Source organism: Heteronotia binoei, chromosome 6, assembly GCF_032191835.1.
Source record: "Heteronotia binoei isolate CCM8104 ecotype False Entrance Well chromosome 6, APGP_CSIRO_Hbin_v1, whole genome shotgun sequence".
Lineage (NCBI taxonomy): Eukaryota > Metazoa > Chordata > Lepidosauria > Squamata > Gekkonidae > Heteronotia > Heteronotia binoei.
This window is the reverse complement of record NC_083228.1, coordinates 141,609,321-141,624,973: the sequence shown is the minus strand read 5'-3', so window position 1 is coordinate 141,624,973 and position 15,653 is coordinate 141,609,321. Positions and strand designations below refer to the sequence as shown.

At 50.6% G+C, this 15,653-nt stretch overlaps 1 protein-coding gene across 1 annotated transcript in view; it reads left to right on the top strand.

Annotated features, from left to right (window-relative positions):
* The window catches only part of ARMC9 (armadillo repeat containing 9), a 231,135-nt gene that overhangs the window by 200,638 nt on the left and 14,844 nt on the right, over window positions 1–15,653 (top strand). The window contains exon 24 of the mRNA XM_060242830.1: window positions 15,103–15,275. Coding sequence (XP_060098813.1) covers window positions 15,103–15,275 — 173 coding nt within the window. The remainder of the gene's footprint in view (window positions 1–15,102; window positions 15,276–15,653) is intronic.

Below are 15,653 nucleotides of genomic sequence, written 5' to 3'. Positions count from 1 at the left end.
CCGCCTCCTGCGGCAGTGAATTCCACATGTTAATCACCCTTTGGGTGAAGAAGGACTTCCTTTTATCTGTTCTAAGCTGACTGCTCAGCAATTCCTTTGAACGCCCACGAGTTCTCGTATTGTGAGAAAGGAAGAAAAATCTTCGGGTATCGTGCGTCACCGCTCGCTTCTTCGGCAGCATCCGAGGAAGCGAGCGGTGGCTCACAACAGCTCCTCCCTTGCCGCAGATTGGCTTGTCTCAAAGATGCTGCTGGATTCTTGCTCCTGATTACTACATTAAGTGGCACAGTAATTACATGTAATTCTGTGGATACCGTTCTATCAGCAGAAGTCTAGTGTCCAGATCACGTGAAGTGATGGTATCGCTTTACTCTACTCTGGTAAGACCTCACCAGGAGTCTTGTGTTCAGTTTTGGGCACCACAATTTAAGAAGGATATAGACAAGCTGCAATGGGTCCAGAGGAGGGCGACGAAGATGGTGAGGGGTCTGGAGACCAAGTCCTGTGAGGAAAGGTTGAAGGAGCTGGGGATGTTTAGCCTGGAGAGGAGGCGGCTGAGAGGTGATAGGATCACCATCTTCAAGTCCTTGAAGGGCTGTCATAGAGGATGGTGTGGAATTGTTTTCTGTGGCCCCAGAAGTTCGGACCAGAACCAGTGCGTTGAAATTAAATCAAAAGCCTTTCTGGCTCAACATTAGGAAGAACTAATGTTCGGGAGGAAGAACTAACGTTTGGGAGGTGGTGGGCTCTCCTTCCTTGGAGGTTTTTCAACGGAGGCTAGAGGGCCATCTGACAACAATGCTCAGCCTGTGAACTTAGGGGGAGATGTTGGTGAGTTTCCTGCATTGTGCAAAGGGTTGGACTAGATGACCCTAGAGGTCCCTTCCAACTCTATGATTCTGTGATTCTATGAATTGTTTTCTGTGGCCCTGGAAGGTAGGACCAGAACCGATGGGTTTAAATTAGATCAAAAGAGTTTCTGGCTCAACATTAGGAAGAACTTCCTGACGGTTAGAGCGGTTCCTCAGCAGAACAGGCTTCCTCGGGAGGTGGTGGGCTCTCCTTCCTTGGAGGTTTTTAAACAGAGGCTAGATGGCCATCTGACAGCAATGAGGATCCTGTGAATTTAGGGGGAGGTATCTGTGAGTTTCCTGCATTGTGCAGGGGGTTGGACTACATGACCCTGGAGGTCCCTTCCAACTCTATGATTCTAGGATTCTACATAACAGCAGGGCTTTTTTTGTAGAAAAGGTCCAACGGAAGCTCCTTCGTGCCTTCGCTGGTGTGCCTGCTGCAGCGGAGAAGGCTGAAGTCATCAGGGAGGTGTTTAATGGTGCCTCCTCGTGCCTTCCCCAGGGTGTCGGTTGGAGCCCTTGCCAGCCCAGGTGGAGCTCCGCTCCGGTGCGCTGTACCCCAAAAAAGCCCTGCGTTAACAGGACTCTGCTTGTAATATGCTTTCTACAGCAGCAAAGACTGCAGGTCCCAATCGTTTATCCAAGGAAGTTTGTGAAACCACCCTGAGCCACCTCGTGGGAAGGGCGGGATATAAATCCTAAATAAATAAATAAATTTTGTACTGTGTAACTCAGGGGTGGCCAAACTGTTGCTCTTCCACAGCTATCGGGTGGCTCTTGAAGTCCTCACCGCCTCGTTCACCAGTTTGGAAAAGGCATTTCCTCTCTTTAAGTCCCTTCTCCAAGTCAAGCCAACTGGCAGCTTGGAGAATGCATTTAAAGTGGCTTTCTTTCCACCTCTACCTCCCTCCTCCGTCCCCCCCCCCATCTCTTTGCTTTCCTTCCACCTTCCCCATCTCGTAGCTCTCCAACCTCTGATGTTTATTCTGTGTGGCTCTTGCATTAAGCAAGTTTGGCCACCCCTGGTGCAGCCTTTATGCCTATGCAGACAAGTCTTCTTGAATAGTTCAGATTTGCATAGTTTGTGGAAGGCCAGGAGAAGGAGGGGGGGCTTTCCTGGTCTCCTCTGGCGGGCGATTCCCTCAAGGGGGGGTGGGGAACAATGCAGAAAGCACCTCTATAAGCAGTTACTGATTTTGCCCATTTTGCAGGTTCGCACCTGCACCTGCTGACATGAGCGGAATTGTCATGGCAGAATATATTTCAATAGACAGAAGCATATCTCTTGCTTTTCTTCTTCTTCGTCGTCGTCGTCTTCGTCTCTTGCTTCTTTTTCTCCCCACGGGCCCCCTATCCAATTTGGGGCTGCAAGACCTGAAATCTGCCTTTAAAAGTCTCTGAGAGATCCATGAGCTCTGCCTCCCCTAATTAGAACGTTGCAGTCAGCACAGAATGCGGTAGAACTTCTTTCGCCGGCCCTGGAATCACCCGAAGCAAACATTCCACATACAGATCCGAGATTCCACACATGCGTGCCCTGAAGCGTTGCGGTCACCTGCAAAGCTTGCATCGCGGATATTTTTTTCTTCCTGAGTGAGCTCACCCAGCCACGTCCTTGGGAAAGAAGGATTCTTTTTTGATTGGGATGTTTGGTTAATGTAGCGGAGTTTTGCCCCGTCATAGAAGCCTGATACTGAGTGCAGGAAATAAATTTCCCATGAAGTAAATCGGAAGAAGGGTAAACTTATGTTTATTCAAGTCGATCCAGTTCGCATTCAGGTTGCAATTGAGAGGAGAGAGAGAGAGAATCATAGAATCATAGAGTTGAAGGAGGGGACCTCCAGGGTCATCTAGTCCAACCCCCTGCACAGTGCAGGAAACTCATAAACACCTCCCCCTAAATTCACAGGATCCTCATTGCTGTCAGATGGCCATCTAGCCTGTTGAAAAACCTCCAAGGAAGGAGAGCCCATCACCTCCTGAGGAAGCCTGTTCCACTGAGGAACCACTCTAAACTCACAAACACCTCCCCCTAAATTCACAGGACCTTCATTGCTGTCAGATGGCCATCTAGCCTCTGTTTAAAAACCTCCAAGGAAGGAGAGCCTAATATAAAGGGGACTTTCCCTATCGCAAATTGCCGGCTTGCTCAGCATTGTGTGTGTGGGAGTATGAGGGCACTGTTTCTACAGCAGAGGCCTGCAGAAGCATATGTCTCCTTGGAAGGCCATGTGAAGGGGGGGAGAGGACAAAGTGGGTGAGAAGAGGGGGGTCAGAGGGCAGCTCCCAGGTTAAGACAAAGAGGTATCCCATTCAAGGAGATAACACCTATACACTTTCAGAGCATAAGAACGTAAGAGGAGCCATGTTGGATCAGGCCAATGGTCCATCTACTCCAACACTCTGTGTCACATAAGAGGAGCCATGTTGGATCACGCCAATGGCCCATCCAATCCAACACTTTGTGTCACATAAGAGAAGCCATGTTGGATCAGGCCAATGGCCCATCCAATCCAACACTTTGTGTCACATAAGAGAAGCCATGTTGGATAGGCCAATGGTCCATCTACTCCAACACTCTGTGTCACATAAGAGCACCCATGTTGGATCAGGCCAATGGCCCATCCAGTCCAACACTCTGTGATACATAAGAACATAAGAGGAACCATGTTGGATCAGGCCAATGGCCCATCCAGTCCAACACTCTGTGTCACATAAGAGGAGCCATGCTGGTAGATGGCCAATGGTCCATCTACTCCAACACTGTGTCACACAGTGGCCAAAAAACCCAAGTGCCATCAGGAGGTCCACCAGTGGGACTAGAAGCCCTCCCACTGTGCCCTCCCAATCACCAAGAATCCAGAGCATCACTCCCCAGACAGAGAGTTCCAACAATCTCTCTCTCTCGGCTTTACTTCGCGAACGAAGCTTTAAGAAAGTTGCAGTAGTCCACATCTGCTGCAGGCTCGCTGGTGGCTGACAAGACCAATGCGGGACAGGCAGGTCCGGCCACAGTGGCTGCAGGGAAAAGTCTGATTTGGGGTTGGTGCTGTAGCAGTACGATTCTTCCTCGATCTCCTTTTGTCCTCAAGACCAGCTATGCGTGCGTTCTCAAAGGAAGAGACAGCCTGGTGGATGGTGTGCCTCCATGCTTTGCGATCTGAGGCTAGGTCAGACCACTGGTGATGGTTGATGCGACAGGTACCACGGGATTTTTTCAAGGAGTCCTTGTACCTCTTCTTTGGTGCCCCTCTATTTCGATGGCCGGTGGACCGTCTCTCCCCGTACGAACCCCAGAGAGCACTGAGATCAGCAGGGAAGAACCTGCTGACTATTCCCGGGCCAAAAGAGGTAAAACTCCAGAGTACCCGTACTCAGGCTTTCTCCGTTATGGCTGCACAGCTGTGGAATCAGCTTCCAGAAGAAATGCGGGCCCTGCGGGACTTTGAACAGTTCCGCAGGGCCTGCAAGACCATCCTTTTTCGAATGGCCTTCACCGACTAAAACTGCTAAGTAAACTCACCATCTGTATATTGCACCAACATATTAATATTAATTTTATCGTTTTTAGAATTTGAATAGTTTTAATTAACTGTAGTCTAATATTGTTAAATATAGCACAATGTATGTATTGAATTTCTGTTGTTAGCCGCCCTGAGCCTGCTCCGGCGGGGAGGGCGGGATATAAATAAAATGTGATGATGATGATGATGATGATGATGATAAAAGTTCGCCATACAGGGCAATCTTGGGAAGGTGGTGGTTTTCCATCCTGGAGATATGCCCTGCCCAGCGCAGCTGCGTCTTCAACAGCAGTGCCTCGATGCTGGTAACCTCCGCCCGCTTGAGGACTTCAGTGTTGGTCACAAAGTCACTCCAGTGGATGTTGAGGATGGTGCGAAGGCAGCGCTGATGAAGGCGCTCAAGGAGTCGCAGGTGATGACGGTATAAAACCCACGATTCGGAGCCGTAGATGAGGGTTGTCATCACAACCGCTGTGTAAACATTGATCCAAAAATACGCTGTGGCTAATAGCCACTGATGCACCTTTGCTTCATATTCTTATCCAATCCCCTCTTGAAGCTGGCTATGCCTGTAGCCGCCACCACCTCCTGTGGCAGTGAATTCCACCTGTTCATCACCCTTTGGGTGAAAAAGGACTTCCCTTGATCCTTTCTAACCCGACTGCTCAGCAATTTCATCGAATGCCCACGAGTTCTCGTATTGCGAGAAAGGGAGAAGAGGACTTCTTTCTCTACCTTCTCCGTCCCATGCATTATCTTGCGAACCTCGATCATGTCACCCCGCAGTCGACGTTTCTCCAAGCTAAAGAGCCCCAAGCGTTTTAACCTTTCTTCACAGGGAAAGTATGCCAACCCTTTAATCATTCTAGTTGCCCTTTTCTGCACTTTGCCCAATGCTATAATATCTTCTTTGAGGTGCAGTGACCAGAATTGTCAAGAGCAGTGTGTGGAGGGGGGCGGGGGGGAAGCTCAGCATTTTGGGGCCCCATATCCCGGCATGCTGAGTTGCTTCACTCCAACACTTTCCCCCCCTTATTACATCTCTGCTCCAAAGCAGAAAGCCTTCCATGCAGGACTCCTCTTTTCATAGCAGGAACTCCTTTGCATATTAGGCCACGTACCTCTGATGTAGCCAATCCTCCAAGAGCTGACAGGGCTCTTAGTACAGGGCCTGCTGTAAGTTCCAGGAGGATTGGCTACAGCAGGGAGGTGTGGCATAATATGCAAAGGCAGGGGTGGAATTCTAGCAGGAGCTCCTTTATGCATTAGGCCACACCCCCTGATGCAGCCAACCCTCCAAGAGCTTTCAGGGCTCTTAGTACAGGGCCTGCTGTCAGCTCCAGGAGGATTGGCTACAGCAGGAGGTGTGACCTGATATGCAAAGGCAGGGGTGGAATTCTAGCAGGAGCTCCTTTATGTATTAGGCCACACCCCCTGATGCAGCCAATCCTCCAAGAGCTTTCAGGGCTCTTTTTGCAGGGCCTACTGTAAGCTCCAGGAGGATTGGCCTACATCAGGGGTGTGTGGCCTAATATGGAAAGGAGTTCCTGCTACAAAAAAAGCCCTGCTCCCATGTATCTTGCCACGATCCCACAGCCGCCCCTACATATAATATTTTATCCCTACACGATAAAATGGACCAAGCTGCTCATATATCTGACTTGGATGGCCCAAGCTAGTGTGACCTTCTCATATCTCAGAAGCCAAGCAGAGAACCTTCTACTGAACCATTCACTCCCCACCTCCCATAAGCATGAGAAGAAGACTGAAGATTTATACCCCGTCCTTCTCCCTGAATCAGAGACTCAGCGGCTTTCAATCTCCTCTATCTTCTCCCCCCACAACAGACACCCTGTGAGGTGGGGGCAGATTTACACCCCGCCCTTCTCCCTGAATCAGAGACTCAGAGCGGCTTTCAATCTCCTCTATCTTCTTCCCCCACAACAGACACCCTGTGAGGTGGGGGCAGATTTATACCCCGCCCTTCTCCCTGAATCAGAGACTCAGAGCGGCTTTCAATCTCCTTTATCTTCTCCCCCCACAACAGACACCCTGTGAGGTGGGGGCAGATTTATACCCCACCCTTCTCCCTGAATCAGAGACTCAGAGTGGCTTTCAATCTCCTCTATCTTCTCCCCCCACAACAGACACCCTGTGAGGTGGGGGCAGATTTATACCCCGCCCTTCTCCCTGAATCAGAGACTCAGAGCAGCTCACAATCTCCTATGTCTTCTCCCCCCACAACAGACACCCTGTGACGTGGGGGCAGATTTATACCCCGCCCTTCTCCCTGAATCAGAGACTCAGAGCAGCTCACAATCTCCTATGTCTTCTCCCCCCACAACAGACACCCTGTGAGGTGAAGGAAGATTTATACCCCGTCCTTCTCCCTGAATCAGAGTCTCAGAGCGGCTCACAATCTCCTTTACCTTCCTCCCCCACAACAGACACCCTGTGAGGTGGCTGAGGCTGAGAGGGCTCTCACAGCAGCTGCCCTTTCAAGGACAACCTCTGCCAGAGCGATGGCTGACCCAAGGCCATTCCAGCAGTTGCAAGTGGAGGAGGGGGGAATCAAACCCGGTTCCCCCAAATAAGAGTCTGCACACTTAACCCCTACTCCAAACATGAGGACTAGCTGCTTGCTTTTCTTGAAAGGTACGGAATGAAAGCTCAGAATTTTGGGACTTGTGATTCTCTGGTATGCTGGCATGTTACGTGATTCTCCGGTATGCTCCATTTTTCAATCGCGGGAGGTCCCCCCAAGTCTATGCCATACCCGAATGCCTCCCCGGTGTAATTTTAGAAAGATACCCATAATGAAACTTTCACCGGTGCAGGCAGGCAGGCAAGCGAAGGCATTGTTCTTTTGTCCATTCAAACTCTCCCACAACTATTAGTTGCTTATGAGTCACCGACTGGCAAATGCAATATTTCTTCTCGGATTACCTGCGTGCCTCCAAGCCTGTTTCGGCCGAGAAAACAAATAGCGGAAAGAAGGCAGATAAAGATTTATGCCTCTGTGTAAAAGAGCAACAGGCGGGAATGGCTGCCACACACACTTCATTCGAACACTCTTGCCAAAGTCACACCTTGTCTTCACCGGTCCTGTGACGGGTCCCTATTAAATGGATTTTTTTCCCCCCAGGACTGGTTTAACCTCCCGCAGCTTCATAGTAGTCAGCCCGCACTTGTTTCACGAACGAAGGCACGCCGTGATAAACAGGAAGGACTTCACGTGCTAGGATGCAAAGTTCTGGACCTCCTGGACAGTTGGCACGTCTGCTTCTGACCCCGTCCAACCTGGAAGTTCTCTGAACTAGCAGTTCCCAGTTACAGTCCTCAGGAGACGTAGACAAAGACTGATTTCCCACTCGCCTTACGCCGCTCTCGCGTTCCTCTTCTCAGCTGGGCTTCCTTCCGGTTTCCCGGGGCTGCAGCTAGTGTCGGCTTTTTCGCGCCGCAAACAGAAACTGGTTTTTGGAGGTTTCTGTTTGGGGCGCGAAAAAAATGACGCTAGCTGCAGCCCCGGGGAAGATAGCGTGAAACCGGAAGGAAACCCCGCTGAGAAGAGGAACATGAGGGCAGCGTAAGGCGAGTGGGAAATCGGTCAAAAAGAATCTGTTACCCCAAGGAAAACCCCATCTTAATTAGAAGAAGATGATGACATTGGATTTATATCCCGCCCTCCACTCCGAAGAGTCTCAGAGCGGCTCACAATCTCCTTTACCTTCCACCCCCCCCCCACAACAGATACCCTGTGAGGTAGATGAAAATATTGGATTTATATCCCACCCTCCACTCCAAAGAGTCTCAGAGCGGCCCACAATCTCCTTTCCCTTCCTCCCCCACAACAGACACCCTGTGAGGTAGATGAAGATATTGGATTTATATCCCGCCCTCCACTCTGAAGAGTCTCAGAGCGGCTCACAATCTCCTTTACCTTCCACCCCCCCCCCACAACAGATACCCTGTGAGGTAGATGAAAATATTGGATTTATATCCCACCCTCCACTCCAAAGAGTCTCAGAGCGGCCCACAATCTCCTTTCCCTTCCTCCCCCACAACAGACACCCTGTGAGGTAGATGAAGATATTGGATTTATATCCCGCCCTCCACTCTGAAGAGTCTCAGAGTGGCTCACAATATCCTTTACCTCCCCCCCCCCACAACAGGCACCCTATGAGGTGGGTGGGGATGAGAGGCCTTTCACAGCAGCTGCCCCTCCAACGACAGCGTCTCAGAGCAGCTCACAATCTCCTTTCCCTTCCTCCCCCACAACAGACACCCTGTGAGGTAGATGAAGATATTGGATTTATATCCTGCCCTCCGCTCTGAAGAGTCTCAGAGCGGCTCACAATCTCCTTTCCCTTCCTCCCCCACAACAGACACCCTGTGAGGTGGGTGGGGCTCGGAGGGGCCTCACAGCAGCTGCCCTTTCAAGGACAACCTCTGCCAGAGCTATGGCTGACCCAAGGACATTCCAGCAACTGCAAGTGGAGGAGTGCAGAATCAAACCCCGTTCTCCCAGATAAGAGTCCGCACACTTAACTGCTACACCAAACTGGCTAATTAGATGTCTATTGAAGGCAGCACGAGAGAGGGGTGGGAGGTGGCGGAAAAGATAAAATGTGAATAAAATAAGGAGTCCCAGAGAAAAACCACAATGGCTGGATCTTAAAATCCGATGAAGACAGTCTGCTAAAAAGCCAGTCTCCAATGAGACTACTTCACAAAAGCTTAAAAAGGCATTCATTTGATTTTAAAAGCCTTAAAACCGCAGCGCTCCAAGATAGCGTCTGGCAACGGCCGCCTCCTGGAAGTCTGCTAATTTCAAATGTGTTACCCAAGCAGGAAGTCAGTTTCAACCGGGACGAGGTATTGCTCTGTGGATTTGATCCCCTGCGCTTCCAGCTACAGCAGTTCTGGGCAGGGTGTCTCATGTGGTGCCATTCAGAGGGCAACTGTGGTTAGAGGAGATCCTGCAGGATAAAATGGACCAAGCGCTTGGTTATCTAGAAAACGCACGCACACATCTATCTCTGACCTGGATGGCCCGGGCTAACCCGACCTTGTTACATCTCAGAAGCCAAGCATGGTCAGCCCTGGTTAGTAGAATAATAGTAGAATAATAATAGTCTTACAGCTCTTGGAGAACCAGTTAGGAGTAGTGGTTAAGTGCGCCGACTCTGATCTGGGAGAACCGGTTTCGATTCCCCACTCCTCAACTTGCACCTGCTGGAACAGGCTTGGGTCAGCCGCAGCTCTAGCAGAGTTATCTTTGGAAGGGCAGCTTCCGGGAGAGCTCTCTCAGCCCCGCCCGCCTCACAGGGTGTCTGTTGTGAGGGAAGAAGATTTATTTATTTATTTATTTTTCACATTTATATCCCGCCCTCCCCGCCGAAGCAGGCTCAGGGTGGCTAACAGCATCATAACCAACAATAAAACAGTAAAAACAATCACCATCACACGTCCGTTAGAAAGTCAAAACAGGTTACAATTTAAAATTATGAATACAATTTCAAACAACAGTTTGGTGCTAACATCATGCCATTCTTCAGTGATGTTTGGCATCTACACATTTTGGTTGAAGGCCATTCAAAATAGCATTGTCCCGCAAGGCTCTAACATCGTCTGGGAGTTGGTTCCACCAGTGGGGGGCCGCAGTAGAGAAGATAAAGGAGATTGTGAGCCGCTCTGAGTCTCGGATTCACAGAGAAGGGCGGGAGTATAAATCTGCAATTCTTCTTCTCTCAAACACCCGACGTTTACGTCTTGCGACTCTCAAACATCTGACCTTTATTCTATGCAGCTCTTACATTAAGTGAGTTTGGCCACCCGTGATCTAGACTTGTCGTTTGCCGTGTGCACAAAAAATGCGAACTGGAAATACGTGCAGAGCCGGTTGTGCCCTAGTTGATTTAAGCAGAGCCCAGGAGAGGCGACGGAGGGCCAGCCTGCATCTGGGTCTCCCAAAATGGAGGGCTAGCAAAGAGCACCCCCTCCTCCTCCATTCCTCAGACTTTCTTAAACTTGGGAGTCCGTGTTACGGGGTTATCTAACCCCAAGCCGAAGCGTAACGTGAACAGCGGTATACGTCCCTATACATGCACTCCTGATGCAATTAATAATACCAGAGGGATAGCTATCATGTTATCGCTTTCAGGAACGGGAGCTCTTACACCGGCGGGGGCCACGCGCTTAAAGCAATCCACGAGCCATTACAGTTAACCTCTTTCACGGAATGATTTTTTTTTAAAAAGAAGAAAATCCTCTCTGTTGGCTAGGGGAGCCTCAGAGTTCATAGCGAGCGACCCGGGGATTTGGATTCCAGCCGATGCAATCTTTGCTGGCAAGGGCCACCTCCTAGCGAGGCTGGAAACTGGTCGGCGAGATCTTCGGAGAAGTTAAAGGGGATATTGGCAGAGAGGCTGTTCAGACACATTTCCAGCCGCCCCGATTAGCGTGGCCCCCGACATCGATGGCGAGTATTTGCAAAGGCGAGACCTCGAACAATGGGAGCGATTGGAGGAAATTGAAATGGTGTTTTTTTGTGGACAGTCTCCGTGGCAGGTGAATGGGCTGCCTCGCAGGCTCACCAGGAGGGAACATTAAAGGCCTCCCCATCTCCCTCGTGCCCACCACAATGGCTTCCTTTGATGGAAGGGGGAGACCCTTTGAAGTCACCGCTTAATTGCTTACCTACACATGAGACCTCGCCAGAGTTTCTCGACATTCTTTTAACATTGTCCCCTAGAGAGCCAGTTTGGTGCAGTGGTGAAGTGTGCGGACTCTTCTCTGGGAGAACCGGGTGTGATCCCCCGCTCCTCCATTTGCACCTGCTGGCATGGCCTTGGGTCAGCCATAGCTCTCGCAGAGCTGCCCTCAAAAGGGCCGCTTCTGTCAGAGCTCTCTCAGCCCCACCCACCTCACAGGGTGTCTGTCTCCTGAGAGCCAGTTTGGTGCAGTGGTGAAGTGCGCGGACTCTTCTCTGGGAGAACCGGGTGTGATCCCCCACTCCTCCGTTTGCACCTGCTGCCATGGCCTTGGGTCAGCCATAGCTCTCGCAGAGCTGCCCTCAAAAGGGCCACTTCTGTCAGAACTCTCTCAGCCCCACCCACTTCACAGGGTGCCTGTCTCCTGAGAGCCAGTTTGGCGCAGTGGTGAAGTGCGCGGACTCTTCTCTGGGAGAACCGGGTGTGATACCCCACTCCTCCGTTTGCACCTGCTGGCATGGCCTTGGGTCAGCCATAACTCTCGCAGAGCTGCCCTCAAAAGGGCCGCTTCTGTCAGAGCTCTCTCAGCCCCACCCACTTCACAGGGTGTCTGTCTCCTGAGAGCCAGTTTGGTGCAGTGGTGAAATGCGCGGACTCTTCTCTGGGAGAACCGGGTGTGATCCCCCACTCCTCCGTTTGCACCTGCTGGCATGGCCTTGGGTCAGCCATAGCTCTCGCAGAGCTGCCCTCAAAAGGGCCGCTTCTGTCAGAGCTCTCTCAGCCCCACCCACTTCACAGGGTGTCTGTCTCCTGAGAGCCAGTTTGGTGCAGTGGTGAAGTGCGCGGACTCTTCTCTGGGAGAACCGGGTGTGATCCCCCACTCCTCCGTTTGCACCTGCTGGCATGGCCTTGGGTCAGCCATAGCTCTCGCAGAGCTGCCCTCAAAAGGGCCGCTTCTGTCAGAGCTCTCTCAGCCCCACCCACTTCACAGGGTGTCTGTCTCCTGAGAGCCAGTTTGGTGCAGTGGTGAAGTGCGCGGACTCTTCTCTGGGAGAACCGGGTGTGATCCCCCACTCGTCCATTTGTACCTACTGGCATGGCCTTGGGTCAGCCATAGCTCTCACAGAGCTCTTTCAGCCCCACCCACCTCACAGGGGGGTCTGTTGTGGGGGAGGAAGATAAAGGAGATTGTGAGCCGCTCTGAGATTCAGAGTACAGGGCGGGATATAAATCCAATGTCATCTTCATCTTCTAGCTGTAGGGTCACACCTAGGCTATTAAGCCGGGCAGAGGATCCTCAGAACAATGCCACCCGTGTGCCATGCACAGAGGGCAAAGGTGTTCCTCAGTGTATAATTTTGCAAATAAAAGAAGAGGTGACTCCTGGAAGATTCTTAGAATCCTAGAGTTGGAAGGGATCTCCAAGGTCATCTAGTCCAACCCCCTGCACATCTAGTCACACTGTTGACTCGGGAAGAGGCCCCCTCTGCCAAGAGAACACTCCTCCCTAGACCTGACATGAGTAAACCTGAGGGGTATGAATTCAGCTTATGCTCAGAGGCGCATTGCTTTATGACATAGGTTCTCCCGGCGCAATCCACTTTGTAGGCATTTTGATTGATTGCTCTTAGCAGGTTCCACCAGATCGAAACCTTGCTCCAGGATCAGTTAATTCTCGCTCAAAGTTGTCATCTGCTTATTGTCTATTTGCACCTCTGGCCTTTCTTCCTGCACTTTCCTTATTTATTTCTATTTCTCACAGTCCGCCCTCTTGGGCAGATTACACAGAGTGTTAATACAATTGACAGATTGACCACCCAGTAAGCGATGCAATAGGATGAGGGTTGTAGAACCAGCCTGAAGTCTGAAAACCAGACTGAAGCAAAGCAGAACACGACACATTAAATGATGCCGAATTCCATAATTTAGAAATTGCTAGTTCTGTTTCAGACATACAGAGAAGGCACGCTTGGACAGAATCACACCTCTTTACCTCCTTCCCCCCTTGCATAATGAAGATACACTGGAAGAAGAACGTAGATTTATACCCCACCCTTCTCTCTGAATCAGAGTCTCAGAGCAGCTTACAATCTCCTTTATCCTATTCCTCCACAACAGACACCCTGTGAGGTGGGTGGGGTTGAAAGGGCTCTCCCAGAAGCTGCCCTTTCAAGGACAACTCCTAGGAGAGCTATGGCTGACCCAAGGCCTTTCCAGCAGCTGCAAGCGGAGGAGTGGGAAATCAAACCCAGTTCTCCCAGATAAGAGTCTGTGCACTTAACCACTACACCAAACTGGCTCTCAGTAATGAAGATATTGGAGTTCTATCCCACCCTCCACTCTGAATCGCAGAGCAGTTCACAATCTCCTATATCTTCTCCCCCCACAACAGACACCCTGTGAGGCGGGTGGGGCTGAGAGGGCTCTCCCAGAAGCTGCCCTTTCAAGGACAACTCCTGCGATAGCTCTGGCTGACCCAAGACCATTCCAGCAGGTGCAAGCGGAGGAGTGGGGAATCAAACCCCGTTCTCTCAGATAAGAGTCCTCACACTTAACCACTACACCAAACTGGGTTCTAGTTCCGATGGCATGTAACCTTCTGCCTTAACTCTTCCTCCATAAGAACGATTCTAAGTTTGATTTTCATGCATCTACGAAAAAGTGAGTGACGGATCGCAAAAAGCTCATCTTGAAATAAACACTTAGTCTGTAAGATGCTGCAGGGCTTTTATTTTAAGGAAAAGAGATTCTGGGACCGAGGGCCTGGAATAAATTCCAGCCGCAGATAATAATAATAATAAGTTATTATATCTCAGGGCGCTTTTCATCTATTCATAGGGTTGCCACAGGTGGGGAATGCCTTGACCCTATTTAACGCACCCACGGACACGCACCCTTAAGCATTTCAGGGGAGAGTGGATCTGCCATTGAATGAGGTGCGGGTCAGCACACCTCCTTGCCGATCTGTTGAGTGTTTAGTAGTCTTTTTGGTGAGCAGGTGGGAACTAACCAAATCGAAGTCTGTGGAATCAAGGAGTGCTAAAGCAGCAGGTTGGCAGAATGCAATGGACTTCCGGAATTTGAAGAATTCCAGTCTCCTTGCATGCTGCTAACTTACGTCTGTGTTGTCTTGGGAGAAGGGATTCCAGCGGGTATAAGAATGCAAGAAGAACCCTGCTAGATCAGAGCAGTGAAGGTCCATCCAGTCCAGCATTCTTTCTCGCACAGTGGCCAACCAGTTCCTCTGGAGGGCCAACAACAGGGCAGAGAGACTGAGGCCTTCATAAGAACATCAGAAGAGCCCTGCTGGATCAGACCAGTGAGGGTCCATCTAGTCCAGCTTCCTGTCTCACGCAGTGGCCAACCAGTTCCTCTGGAGGGCCAGCAACAGGGCAGAGAGACTGAGGCCTTCATAAGAACATCAGAAGAGTCCTACTGGATCAGACCAGTGAGGGTCCATCTAGTCCAGCCTCCTCACACAGGGGCCAACCAGTTCCTCTGGAGGGCCAACAACAGGGCAAAGAGACTGAGGCCTTCATAAGAACATCAGAAGAGTCCTACTGGATCAGACCAGTGAGTGTCCATTTAGACCAGCATCCTGTCTCACTAAGTGGCCAGCCAGTTCGTCTGGAGGGCCGACAACAGGGCATAGAGACTGAGGCCTTCATAAGAACATCAGAAGAGCCCTGCTGGATCAGACCACTGAGGGCCCATCTAGTCCAGCCTCCTGTCTCACACAGGGGTCAACCAGTTCCTCTGGAGGGCCAACAACAGGGCAGAGAGGCCATGGTCTTTGCCTGCTGCTGCCTCCTTGCACTAGATTAAAGAGGTTGACTGCTTCTGAATGTGGAGTTTCTCTTTAGTCACAATGGCTAGTAGACTTCTCCAGTATGAATCTGTCCAATCACCTTTTAAACCTCTCTATCCCTGTGGCACTCCAAGGGGTTTTTCTTCCATCTTCCACAAAAGCTGTTCTTTTTCATGTTATAAATTCTGCTTTCCCTCTTGCAGTGACTTCCATTCCGGCTTCGCCAGCAGACCCAAACTCCCCTGCTCTCCGGACACCCAGAGTCTCAGGCCCGGAAAGGGCAAGATCCCAACAATTGCACCCCAGTTCTCCCTGTCTGGACCCCAGCAAACCAGCCGTCCTGGCTCTTCTGGATCATCTACACGGAGCAGACAGAGTAAGAATTTCTTTATTGTCCTCTCTGAGCTGGCTTTTATGGGCATGTCAGAGAGCCAGCTTGGTGTAGTGGTTAAGTGTACAAACTCTTATATGAGAGAACCGGGTTTAATTCCCCACTTGCACCTGCTGGAATGACGTTGGGTCAGCCTTAGCTCTGGCAGAGGTGGTCCTTGAAAGGGCAACTGCTGCGAGAGTCCTCTGATTCAGAAAGAAGGGAGGGGTATAAATCTGTTGTCTCCTCCTCATTCTTCTCCTCCTTTTTCTTCTTCTCCTTTTTCTTCTTCTTCTTCTTCTCCTCTTTCTTCTCTTCTCCTCCTTCTTCTCCTCCTCCTACGACTGATAGACAAATTAAAAACTAATAAGTCACCGGGTCCGG